General features: G+C 35.2%; 1 protein-coding gene across 6 annotated transcripts in view; it reads right to left on the reverse strand.

The window, feature by feature from the left end:
* Nucleotides 1–578: 578 nt before the first annotated feature.
* The window catches only part of LOC127865598 (tropomodulin-like), a 28,481-nt gene continuing 16,274 nt past the window's right edge, over nucleotides 579–12,785 (reverse strand). For 5 of the 6 annotated variants that reach the window (XM_052405459.1, XM_052405460.1, XM_052405462.1 and 2 more), the window contains 7 exons: nucleotides 11,652–11,795; nucleotides 10,207–10,293; nucleotides 8,445–8,575; nucleotides 6,675–6,782; nucleotides 5,774–5,917; nucleotides 3,322–3,469; nucleotides 579–2,942 (listed from right to left, as the gene is read on the reverse strand). In XM_052405459.1, the coding sequence (XP_052261419.1) occupies nucleotides 2,905–2,942; nucleotides 3,322–3,469; nucleotides 5,774–5,917; nucleotides 6,675–6,782; nucleotides 8,445–8,575; nucleotides 10,207–10,293; nucleotides 11,652–11,795 (800 nt within the window). In that variant the 3' untranslated portion in view covers nucleotides 579–2,904. The remainder of the gene's footprint in view (nucleotides 2,943–3,321; nucleotides 3,470–5,773; nucleotides 5,918–6,674; nucleotides 6,783–8,444; nucleotides 8,576–10,206; nucleotides 10,294–11,651; nucleotides 11,796–12,785) is intronic. The other variant, XM_052405463.1, reaches the window with a different exon arrangement.

The raw sequence follows: 12,785 nt of genomic DNA on the forward strand, positions 1-12,785 counted from the left end.
AATTCAGCAGACGTCATTTTAGCAGACGACAAATTTTCCAGCATGCAAAGGGTTAAGAACTAATCTTACATGGAATTCTGGTTCTACCCAGTTAAAAGTACTCTGGAGTGACTTAATACCCCTAAGGATTGCGATGAAAGTGTTACATATTCCCTTCTCAATTAATAAATAATATAAAACTTAACTATGCCTTAGCACAACTGACGATAACAAAACACAACATTGTCTAATAGTTTAATTTAAAAATCTTCCTAACAAAGTAGTCTTAAACCATAAGGTACACATATGACAAGACCAGCATTACGTCCCTCTGACAAGGCAAAGTCTCAAGAGATAACTTGTGTCCTGAACATAACCTTCAGGGCTTCCCCTGGATCAAAAATTTCTTTAGCCAAATCCCTTTCTATGGCAAAAATCTGCTACTTTGGGCTATTTTTAAGTTTTAATGAAGAAAAACTTATAGCCAAATTGAATATTCTTCAGCCAAATAGGTCAATTTGTAGCCATTGGCTAATTTGGCAAATGGCTGAGTAAACCCTGAACCTTGTACAGTTCAGACTGTTGTGACACTTTAACAGAAGTCAAACAAACCTATTGTAAAATTCGCTTGGAACTTAAATATTCAAGCTTTTGTACACATTATTCAAAACATAAATTAATAAATATTGCCAAGTTGAAAAGCAAGCAATTTGCACATCCAAATCAGGGGTTACACATCAAACACACAAATTGGGCTGCGTAAAGCAATGTCTCTCTACTGGCTATGTGTAGTCCTGTAGATACAGACAAAATTACAATATTTGGTACATGATTGGTAATGGAAATTAACAGTCCCATTGACTATGTATATATGTGAGAACATTCCCAAATGAAGTATGGACTCTGATTGAAGAAACACTGATGACCCAGTGTGTATTATTTTACCATAATTACTGTAGCTATTTTTTTTTTATCAAAACATATCTCCTAAACTGTACAGTTAGATACAGATCGTAAATGATCAACTAAAAACAATATGTATAAATATTAAAAATAGTAGTAATTCTCAGTATTGTAAAAAAATTATTTATTTCTTATAACCTGCATTATTTGTTGGTAACAATGTGTTTTTTTCCTTTTATTGGAATCGTTAATTGTTGTGCATTCAAATTTTATAAGATTGCCTTTTGCACTTCTATATTCACCAGCTGCCTCACAGTGAGTGACAGCAACATCGAACTCTCAGGCCTATACAATATTGTTACATAAAAGGTATTGATTGATAAAACTGGGGATAAGGTATTGTTTAAAGGTGTATTTCATTTTGATGGGTACAGAAAACATCCAAAAAGTGATATAAGCCAAGTCTAAATGCCTACATATATCTAGATGATTCACGGCAAGAGTACACTGACTAAAAAACCTGAACAATACATGGACAACTGACTAAGGCTATGTACATAATACAAATGCATTCCCAAAAGCGCTATGAGAATGGATAAATAAATATATGTACAAAATACTAACCGATATAGTGAAACTGTATAACACACAATACATGTACAGAACTTCATGAACTATTCTTCTATTTGCACTACAAATCACAGAATATGTATAGTTATGAATTCATAAAATTATATATGTCTATCAATTGAATACATAGCATATGCCGCGTCTGTAGAATCAACCATGAAGAATACATGATTTTGCTAAAATATTTGACATGAATATTACTAAGCATTTCTAAAAAGCTTTACATCAACAAAATAGGCTAACATTTTAACAAGTATACAAAACCTTTTTTAAAAATCAGATATTCTATGATTGCAATTAAAATAATTCAATCAAGATTGTAACTTAAAGAAACCTTTAATTAAAAAAGCAAGTAATATCTGTAAAATTAATAACATACTGATTTGTTTGAAATCTCAAATTTCTGTCTTATAAGATTGTATTACAACTGTTCAGAACTGTATGTTATAATAAATGTAGGCAAAGCTCTTTAAAAAAAGTAAACTAGTAACAAATCTAGAAGTAACATTAAAAAATTGGAATAGTTTTGTTGAATACATATCAACATTAATCTGTATAAAAAACACATCTTCTATTTGGAACCAAAAATCATGTCCCATTTCATGCGTATGAATCATTATAAAAACAAACAAAAGCCATAGCTAAAAGCAAGTCAGTGTATTCATAAACTCCAAATCAAGTCGTAATTTTAATCAAGAAGTGTTGTAGGCTCAAAATCGTAGCAAAATAAGAAGCGTCTCTTAATGCAGTAAATTTAAACAATATTTGAACAAAATAAATTCAATTTAACTTGCATTTGACCAACCAATTTTATGGTTTTTAGAAATTTGAAGCCTGATTATCCCTTTCTTGCTCAAAAACAAATTGAAAATGGCTTTATGCCACCAGCATAAAACCTGTACAGCCTGAAAGAAACTCGAGTACCTTGCAGCCTTTACCACCAGCATAAAACCAGTACAGCCTGAAAGAAACTCGAGTACCTTGCAGCCTTTACTGGTTTTATGATGGTTGCTGCTCAGTAGTATCTTAGGGTTTGAAATTAAATGAAGCCCTGTAAAATCTATAAGGACAGGTCTGCAATTTAATTTGATTTTCTTAGAGACTTCAAGCGTGTGATACCGTCAAAATGTGTATCTAAGTGGTGAAGGGTTAAACATATCTAAGAATTGGCCTGTGGGTATGTCCATATGGCCTATAATGCATGTGCAGTCAAAGTAGTGGTCAGATCTAACCCTTCCATCACACACACGCGCGGCAGTCAATACACACACATGGCAGTAGATACACAGATATGGCAGGATACAGGAGGGATGTAGTATGTCGCAAGTAAAACCTGGTAAAATGTAGCCATTCCTTATAATGGTCAAAGTGTCTATGTTGGAGAGAACCTCTCTAAGCTTGACCTTTATCTGCAACTCTCTTTTTACGAACTGAAATTAAATGAAAGGTTTTCAAAACATAGTTGTATTCTATGGATGTAACAAATTGTTTTGCAACTGTAAAGACACCTATAAAACAGAATATGTTGTGTCAATGTTTGCAATGTTAGAATGAATATCCAAGAATAAAGTATACTTTATGACTGTCCTTTTTGAGGAAGGACCATCGATGTGACAGTCACCATAATTATCTAACTAATTAAAAATAGCAGCGGGCTACTTGTCCCCTATTTATTTTGAGTGTCTTTATGTCCTCTGTATAATGAACAAATGAGGAAAACAATGACCCAATATATTAGATTCTGACCCTGTACAGCATTCTCAATTTCTATTATTGTAATTGCCATAAAGGCATCATGTGGTGACTCACATTGGTCGTAGTTGTCCTGCAGTTTCTCAGTGACCTTGACCCTTGTTTCAGAGAACTCAAAGGCCAGCCCCAACTTCATGAGCTTGTCATTCTCCTGCACCAATCGGATGATCTTGGTCTCCACCTTGTTGCCTAGCGCCTCGGGCTTCTGCAAACACAACCAGCAGTATATGTGCATGTGAAACACATTCGGCGCAGTCGAATTCAACAAATATTAAACTGTACACACAACTTCATTGAAATAATCAAAAGAAAGTAGAATTTTTTTGTTAACATTATTTTGTTCAGTTGGCAACTCTTTTACGCTTTCTATTGTTGTGGCAGGAGTTAATCATTGGATTAATATTGCCCAACCAGAAATAAGAACTCGTCTGATTAGTTAGGTATTTTTTTGTTAGTAGAAGTACATGTGAAACACAGCGTCATTTACACAGAAATAGTTTTCTTTAAGTCCCAATGGAGTCATGTTTTTTGTCGAGGAGATGGGGAATAAGTGATATTTGTCTGAAAGAAATTTCAAACATTCAAGATTTGACCCATCCAATAATAAAGATTACAAGAGCTTGTCACAGTAGTGACAAATCCCTGCCGAAATGTGTTTGCGTGTATGACAACATTTGTTTTAGAGAGAATAATATTTGTAAAAACAAATAAAGGGAGATAATTCATTATGCTCCGGACAAAAATTTACTTTGAAATTAAATAAAGGGATATAATTCAAACACTAGGGTAGATAGAGTTATGGTTCTTAGTCACTGCACTTCTCCTAATTGCCATCTGTTTAAGTTTCAAGTTTCAAGAAAATCCCTTCAGTAAATTTAGAGTTATGCTACGAACAAAAATTACTTTAAAATTATATAAAAGGGGAGATAATTCAAAAACTAAGGTAGATAGAGTTATGGTTCTTGGTCACTGCACTTCTCCTAGTTGCCATATGTTTATATTTCAAGTTTCAAGTAAATCCCTTTTGTATATTTAGAGTTATGCTCCGGACAAAATTTACTTTAAAGTTATATAAAAGGGGAGATAATTCAAAAACTAAGGTAGACAGAGTTATGGATTTTGGTCACTGCACTTCTCCTAGTTGCCATCTGTTTATATTTCAAGTTTCAAGTAAATCCCTTCAGTTGATTTAGAGTTATGCTACAGACAAAAATTTATTTTAAAATTATATAAAAGGGGAGATAATTCAAAAACTAAGGTAGATAGAGTTGTGGTTCTTGGTCACTGCACTTCTCCTAATTGCCATCTGTTTATATTTCAAGTAAATCCCTTCAGTAGATTTAGAGTTATGCTCCGGACAAAAATTTATTTTAAAATTATATAAAAGGGGAGATAATTCAAAAACTAAGGTAGATAGAGTTGTGGTTCTTGGTCACTGCACTTCTCCTAGTTGCCATCTGTTTGTATTTCAAGTTTCAAGTAAATCCCTTCAGTAGATTTAGAGTTAAGCTCCGGACAAAAATTTATTTTAAAATTATATAAAAGGGGAGATAATTCAAAAACTAAGGTAGATAGAATTGTGGTTCTTGGTCACTGCACTTCTCCTAGTTGCCATCTGTTTATAGTTTAAGTTTCAAGAAAATCCCTTCAGTATATTTAGAGTTATGCTCCGGACAAAAAATTACTTTAAAGTTATATCAAAGGGGAGATAATTCAAAAACTAAGGTAGATAGAGTTGTGGTTCTTGGTCACTGCACTTCTCCTAGTTGCCATCTGTTTGTATTTCAAGTTTCAAGTAAATCCCTTCAGTAGATTTAGAGTTAAGCTCCGGACAAAAATTTATTTTAAAATTATATAAAAGGGGAGATAATTCAAAAACTAAGGTAGATAGAATTGTGGTTCTTGGTCACTGCACTTCTCCTAGTTGCCATCTGTTTATAGTTTAAGTTTCAAGAAAATCCCTTCAGTATATTTAGAGTTATGCTCCGGACAAAAAATTACTTTAAAGTTATATCAAAGGGGAGATTATTCAAAAAGTAAGGCAAATAGAGTTATGGTTCTTTGTCACTGCACTTCTCCTAGTTGCAATCTGTTTATATTCTAAGTTTAAAGTAAATCCATTGAATAGATTTGGAGTTATGCTCCAGACAAAGTTTCAGCCGGACGGACGGACAGGACCAATTACTATATCCCCTCCGAAAAAAAATTCCGCACGGATAAAAATTGACTAAATATCCCCAAAATGGCATGGTCACAAAACAAAGGATTTTATTTTTAAAGAAAAATACATCATTTAATTTAATTATGTAATATTTATGTAACAATAACAATTAGTTTTAATTAGATCATTTCTTGAGATTCAGTGAATCAAGAAATCAATTGACAAGTTTACATAAAATTTAAGTTGTCTCAAACTCTGCATTTTAAATCATCACAGTAAAAAGTATTTGAATATACAAAGGCGAGAGTTATTGCACATGTAATTGGGCAAAAACCATGTATATCTCACTTGGTTGGCAGCTCGAAACTCTGTGACAGTCTTGTGTACATTTATAGACTTGAGTATTTCCACAATGATGTCCCCAGTGACAAAGTTGGACTCGATGTTTAGTGACTGCAGGGACTTGTTAACCTTCAGGGCCTCAGCCAGCCGCTGTTATCAACAAAACAACACATGTTAACCCATTTATGCCTAGCGTCTAGAAAAAAAGGCCTTGGCAAACAGCGCAGACCCAGATGAGATGCCGCATGATGCAGCGTCTCATCAGGGTCTGTGTTGTTTGCTTAAAGGAATTTCTGTAAGAAATATTCTAAATATAGAAATACATATACTAGATATTCCTAATTTTGGAAATAATTTGATCCAATTTAGAAGGATTGGGGAGTCCACTAGGCATAAATGGGTAAACATATTGCACACGCCATTCTTGTCTGGCATGATATCTATTAGGCAAAGATAAAGAGCAAAATAGAAGGATACTGCACTTCTCCAAATCTGGAAAAAAAATTGACCATTTTATTGGTAAATGAATGCCTGTGCTAAAAATATAATCAAACATTTATGTACTTCTTGGAATAAGCGAATTACAAAAAAATGTCTCAAGACTTGTCCTGCTAACCTGTTGTGTGTTGGACTTTCAGTGTTGGTTTAACACTTTACCACTCAGATACGTATTTTTACGAATGTGTGGTCCCTTAGAAAGTTAAATTTTATTAAACACCTTTCTTACTACATTCAAAATATAAAGGCTTCATTACCAACCCTTATATACTGATGAGCAGCAAACAGCATAAAACCTGAACAAACTGTGAGTTACTCGCAGGTTGTTCTGGTTTTATGCTGTTTGCACATTGCCATTTTTACTTTGCTTTTGAGTGGGAAAGGGTTAAAGCTCTACCTTGCTACTCACCTTGGCAACTCTATCGGTCATGGCAACACTGGCCATCTCTAGGACCTCCAGTTGTGTGTTGGACTTCAGCCCATCACATACTGCCTCGAGACGCTCAAACGAAATGTTCTGAAAATATTGTGCAATATATTGATATGAACATCATGACCTTATCACAAGGATCATCAGAGATCATGGGACACAGAAAACAAAGTTTCTGATTTAATTCACAGTCAATACTTTTTTTAATAATTGTTTGGAAATATAGATTCTGATATAAGTTGTCTTTTCATACCATATTTAATGAGTTCAGGAATTTTGTTAGTAGGCAAGCCTTGTATGAACTTACTAAAACATTTCTAGGACGAGTTTTATAAATAATGGTACAAAATTACGAGTGTTAAAAACCAGAAAGTTGTTTCAATGGCATGACAAAACTTGACGTTGCAAAGTCATTTCAGCAAAAATATGCCAGGCGATCGGTCAGTCAAACAAAGAGTAGCAAATGCTACAATCAAAAGGCTTCGTTACACATATTTAAGATTATCTTAATTAAAGTATTCTTAATATGTTTATTACATTGAAAATAATGTTATTTTATAAAGTAATACTATCAAATTTATTTATGTTTGACAGCTCTACTGTTGACAGTTTTGCTGATCAACAAGCATTGAAGATTATAAACAGAATATCTTTAACCCTTTGCATGCTGGGAAATTTGTTGTCTGCTAAAATGTTGTCTGCAGAATTTTTAAAATTAGCATTTTCTTCGATTTTTTTTCAAAGAATACTTTCAGAATAGCAAACAGTTTGGATCCAGATGAGACGCCACATTCTGTGGCGTCTCATCTGGATCCAAACTGTTTGCAAAGGCCTTTAAAATTCGGTTTCAGCACTGAAAGAGTTTAAGACTCCCCAGTTACATATACTGCACTGATAGGCAAACACACCATAGCCACTAACCTTTATGTTATTGAGGTTGAGGTGTTTCATACCTTGATGTTATTGAGGATGAGGTGTTTCCTACCTTGATGTTATTGAGGCTGAGGTCTTTCATACCTTGATGTTATGGAGGTTGATGTTTCATACTTAGATGTTATCAAGGTTTAAGTGTTTCCTACCTTGATGTTATCAAGGTTAACGTGTTTCATTCCTTGATGTAATTGACGTTGAGGTGTTTCTTACCTTGATGTTATTGAGGTTGAGGTGCTTCCTACCTTGATGTTATTGAGGTTGAGGTGTTTCGTACCTTGATGTTATCGAGGTTGAGGTGTTTCGTACCTTGATGTTATCGAGGTTGAGATGTTTCATACCTTGATGTAATTGACGTTGAGGTGTTTCATACCTTGATGTTATGGAGGTTGAGGTGTTTCATACCTTGATGTAATTGACGTTGAGGTGTTTCATACCTTGATGTTATGGAGGTTGAGGTGTTTCATACCTTGATGTTATCGAGGTTGAGGTGTTTCATACCTTGATGTTATCGAGGTTTAGGTGTTTCATACCTTGATGTTATCGAGGTTGAGGTGTTTCATACCTTGATGTTATCAAGGTTTAGGTGTTTCATACCTTGATGTTATCGAGGTTGAGGTGTTTCATACCTTGATGTTATCGAGGTTGAGGTGTTTCATACCTTGATGTTATTGAGGTTGGTGTTTCCTACCTTGATGTTATTGAGGTTGAGGTATTTCATACCTTGATGTTATTGAGGTTGAGGTGTTTCATACCTTGATGTTATTGAGGTTGAGGTGTTTCATAACTTGATGTTATTGAGGTTGAGGTGTTTTGTACCTTGATGTTATTGAGGTTGAGGTGTTTCAGAGTGGAGTCATTACTGTTGATACGCTTGATGCTGTCCTCCACATCTGTGGTGTTTGGTGGAGCTATGGGAGCTGCCTTCAATGGCTCTGACTTAGCAACACCTGAACACAATAATACAGACACATGTACCAACTTACGTTTGGTAAACTTTTTTAGAGGGCATACAATCAATGATTTCAATAAATATCGAAAACTAGCAGTTAAATGACTCCATGGTTGAGATTTTCAGGGATCAAATACCAGACTAACTTTATTTCTGCATACTTGTATAATGACCAGCAAATTTTTCTTTATATATGTTTAATAAAATTCAGCAATTACAAGCTTTATAAAATAAAACATTTTTTTAAGTGAAGTTCTTTCTAAGATAATTGCATACAATGACACGTAGGCATATAATATGTGGAGTGAAAGCTTTAAAAAGGAACACACTTGCATCAAATAAGTCTTTTTTAGTTGAAATTTCTGCATGATACAAAGCTTTTATCTTTCTCACACAATAGTTGTGTTTCAATACAGCTAACATATGTGATTTAATACATGTATATGGCTTATATGATTATAAAGCCATACTTCAAAAGAAAGAAAATCCAAGATGAATATCACAGTAAAGTAGTAAACAGTGTATATATATATCAGTGAACCTTAATAGGAAAACATTATGAAGGAATGCATACATCATTTGTTTTAATTCAGGCTTGTTACTATTTCTCAGCTTTAGAACCAACCTTGTCTTTGCAATGAAAAAATTAACATAGCCTGCCCATTCATGATCAGGATTTAAATAATTTACATACTTGACACCATAAAATCCCTGTATTATCCACAAATATGTCTTGGTAAGTAAATTAGGTACAAGGGCCCTTTTATGGTTAAATCTGATATTATTTATCCCCATCTTTGAATCTTCCTGTAAAGTATATGTAGGACCATGACATAATTAGTTTTGTCTAAAGTGTACAAACATGTGATGGACAACCTGGGCAGTAAAAACAACAATTACTGTCTCACACAGTTATGAATGTTTAAGTTATCCGTAATAAAGTCTGCAGTTAAAAAGTAACAGAGGTCTTGGAAAAAATATTGCTTTCTTACCATTTTTGGTATAATGACCATATTTAATATTTAATTTGATAAAAAGATCACGGGAGTGCTAGAATTCATTGATGAAAGCAACAAATATGTGCTAACTATCAAGTCTCAAGATTAACGTTGTATCAGCCTCATTTATAACTTTAGCCTCATTTATTTTCTTTGACATCATATTGTTACAGTTCATGAAAATCTGGCATTTTTGTTTGATCTTAAATTCCTGGATTGTTTTATACTGGCTGATATAAGGCTTTGGACCTTCATTGAAAATTAGATTTTGTGGTCAAGAGGAACCGCGATAATCCACAGAAAATAGTGTCCCTTTCCCCTATAAGAAGCAAATTGAAAATGGCTTTTGCAACCAGCATAAAACCGGAACAGCCTGCTGTTTGCTACTCATCAGTATCTAAGAGTTGGAAATGACGCCTTTAAAACTTGAATTTAGTAAAAAGGTAAGTAATTAAAGTCAACTTTCTAAAGAACCACACATGCGTCAAAATACGTATCTAAGTGGTAAAGGGTTAATATTGGTTTGTCAGTAATCCTATTTTTATCACAGCCTACTGAATACTCTCCATCACTGCGCTTCACTGACCTGAGAAGCCTCCCCCCTTACTCCCCATCACCGCACTTCACTGACCTGAGAAGCCTCCCCCCTCGAGCCTCTCGTTGTTTTCTGAGGCGTAGAACTGAGTCTGGTTCAGCATACCGTGGAATCCCAGCACAGCTGCAACGTGAAACCATGGTGACCAAAACATGCCAAGACAAACATATACATGTACTTATATAAGATTAACACAGAACACTAAGGATATAGTCAATAACTTTTTTTAATTGGTTTGAAATAACAGAAAAAAATAAGATCATCAACAGGATGTTAATCTATATCAGAATGTACATTATATTGTTTGTACACACCCGTCACATTTTTCAGATCAGTTCTTTATTATACAACTGAACCCACCCCTTCCTGATCGCATACTTCCCTGTATCAACACCTGTCAATGTCTCAACTTTATACCAGCGGCTACAACTAACACAAACAAACGTTAAACTGCTCCTGCTAGGCCTAAACGAAGGGGCACAGCACCCAGCAGCCCCAAGGTCCTACCCTGCCTTCTTTGAACCCTACCATGCCTTTTTTTGATCTGATCACATTATTATACATTATTGTTTTAAAGAAAAACTAAATTTTCACAATGAAACCCAGTTTTTGACAAGTACAACGTTTAACACTATACATCAATCCATTTCTCAGTTCCACATGAAGCAAGACCTTGGCCTGACTAATACTGTCCCTATATTCCAATCTCACATTAAGCGCAAACAAAACCTAAATTTTCCCTCCATCTATATTCCACTTTCCACAAATGGCAAGACCCACCCGTACATCCCTTTCAATGTTCATAATAAGTATAAATATAGTAAGGCCCCAGGCCTACCATGGTTCCCAACTAGGATAAGACCCAGGCATACCATGGTTCCCCATTAGGGTAAGACCAAGCCCTTCCATGGTTCCCCACTGGGATAAAGCTCTTGCTTACCATGGTTGCCCACTATGGTAAGGCCAAGTCTTCCAGGGTTCCCTCTAGTGTTAGGCTCAAGTCTTCAATGGTTTCCCTCCCAGTTAAGGCCCATGTCTGCCATGGTTCAACACATGAATAAAGCCCATGCCTAACAATGTTCCCAACAAGGTAAATCCCAAGTCTGACATGGTTCCCCACTAGAATAAGGCCAAGGTCTACCAAGGTTCCCAACTAGGCTAGGGCCTTGGTCTACTAAAGTTCCCCACTAGGCTTAGGCTCAAGTCCACCATGGTTACCAAACAGGGTAAGGACCACGCCTATCATGGTTCCCCAACCGGGTAATGCCCAGGCCTACCATGGTTTCCTACAAGTCCCCGGTCTAGCACTATTCCTATAGGGTTTACTCTTGACATTCACTAAATGACAAGAAACTGACTTATTTGGCTAAGAAATACAACATTTCTTTATAAAACCCATTCAATAGCCAAAATAACAAGATTTGTGAAATTCCGAGGCAAATCGGGCTAAAGAAAACTATGAGCCAGGGGTAGCACTGTACCTGCAAGGTCCACAAGCTCATCCTCAGTTGCCTGCTGGAGTATCTCGTCCCACTCCGTGTCCATGTCCCTCTCTGCCTGGGTCTTGGGCACCTCCTTGGGCTTCCAGGGGTTCACTGTAACAGCCGGGCTCCCTGCTGAGTCCACTGGGCAGGCAGGGTTAAGACACATGGGTTAGTCACACAGGCACAAGATGCTCAAATGCTCACACAAATACATACTAGAAGGAGTGGGGATGAGTGTTCATTAGCAGGGGGATGCATGGAAGATGCCTGCATTTGGAATAAGGGTAACATATGTCACGAGTTCCACTATGGTAACACCAGCCACATAATTTATAGTATAAGAAACTCAAGAATAAATGTGATAAGGATGTTATTGTAAATAAAAAATCAAGGTACTTGTTAATTTATTTAGTTTTAAACTTTTAATAGGGTAGCAATAAAACAAAATATCAAAATAATCTCAATTTCCAATTAAATTAAATAAAGTGTCATACTGACAGGAAATATACACAATTAAAACATGGACGTTTAATATACATGTAGGTTCAAGGCAAACATTCATTCTACAAACAGTTAATGAGTTTTAACAATTAGTTATATCAATGACCAACATTACATGTTAACACAGTGTCCTTCCTATTAGCTTAACTCTTTCAGTGCTGGAAACAAATTTTGAAGGCCTTTGCAAACAGTTTGGATCCAGATGAGATGCCACAGAATATTTGTTTGCTATTCTGATAGTATTCTTTGAAAACAAATCAAAGAAAATGCTAATTTTAGAAATTCAGCAGACAAAATTTTAGCAGACGACACATTTCCCAGCATGCAAAGGTTTAATAACTCAAAGGTTTTTTTTTTGCAAGACAGACGTTGAGTCTGTGCTTAAATATGAAGCTATCAAAATTAAAACCTGACATTCCCTACCTACCCATGCTCTGGTAAAAATGGTTATTACAGGAGATGGAATGATCTGAGGTAGTTAATAACAAACATATCGCAGTCAACCATTTGACACAATCACCTTTCTTTATTAAGACAGACATACCCAAACTCTAGTCACAATTAGCATTTACAAACATGTAGTTAATTCCAGTCAGCTATTTTACATCTTTATTTATAAAAAAAAAACAA

Source organism: Dreissena polymorpha, chromosome 2 (assembly GCF_020536995.1).
Source record: "Dreissena polymorpha isolate Duluth1 chromosome 2, UMN_Dpol_1.0, whole genome shotgun sequence".
In the NCBI taxonomy this organism is placed as follows: Eukaryota; Metazoa; Mollusca; class Bivalvia; order Myida; family Dreissenidae; genus Dreissena; species Dreissena polymorpha.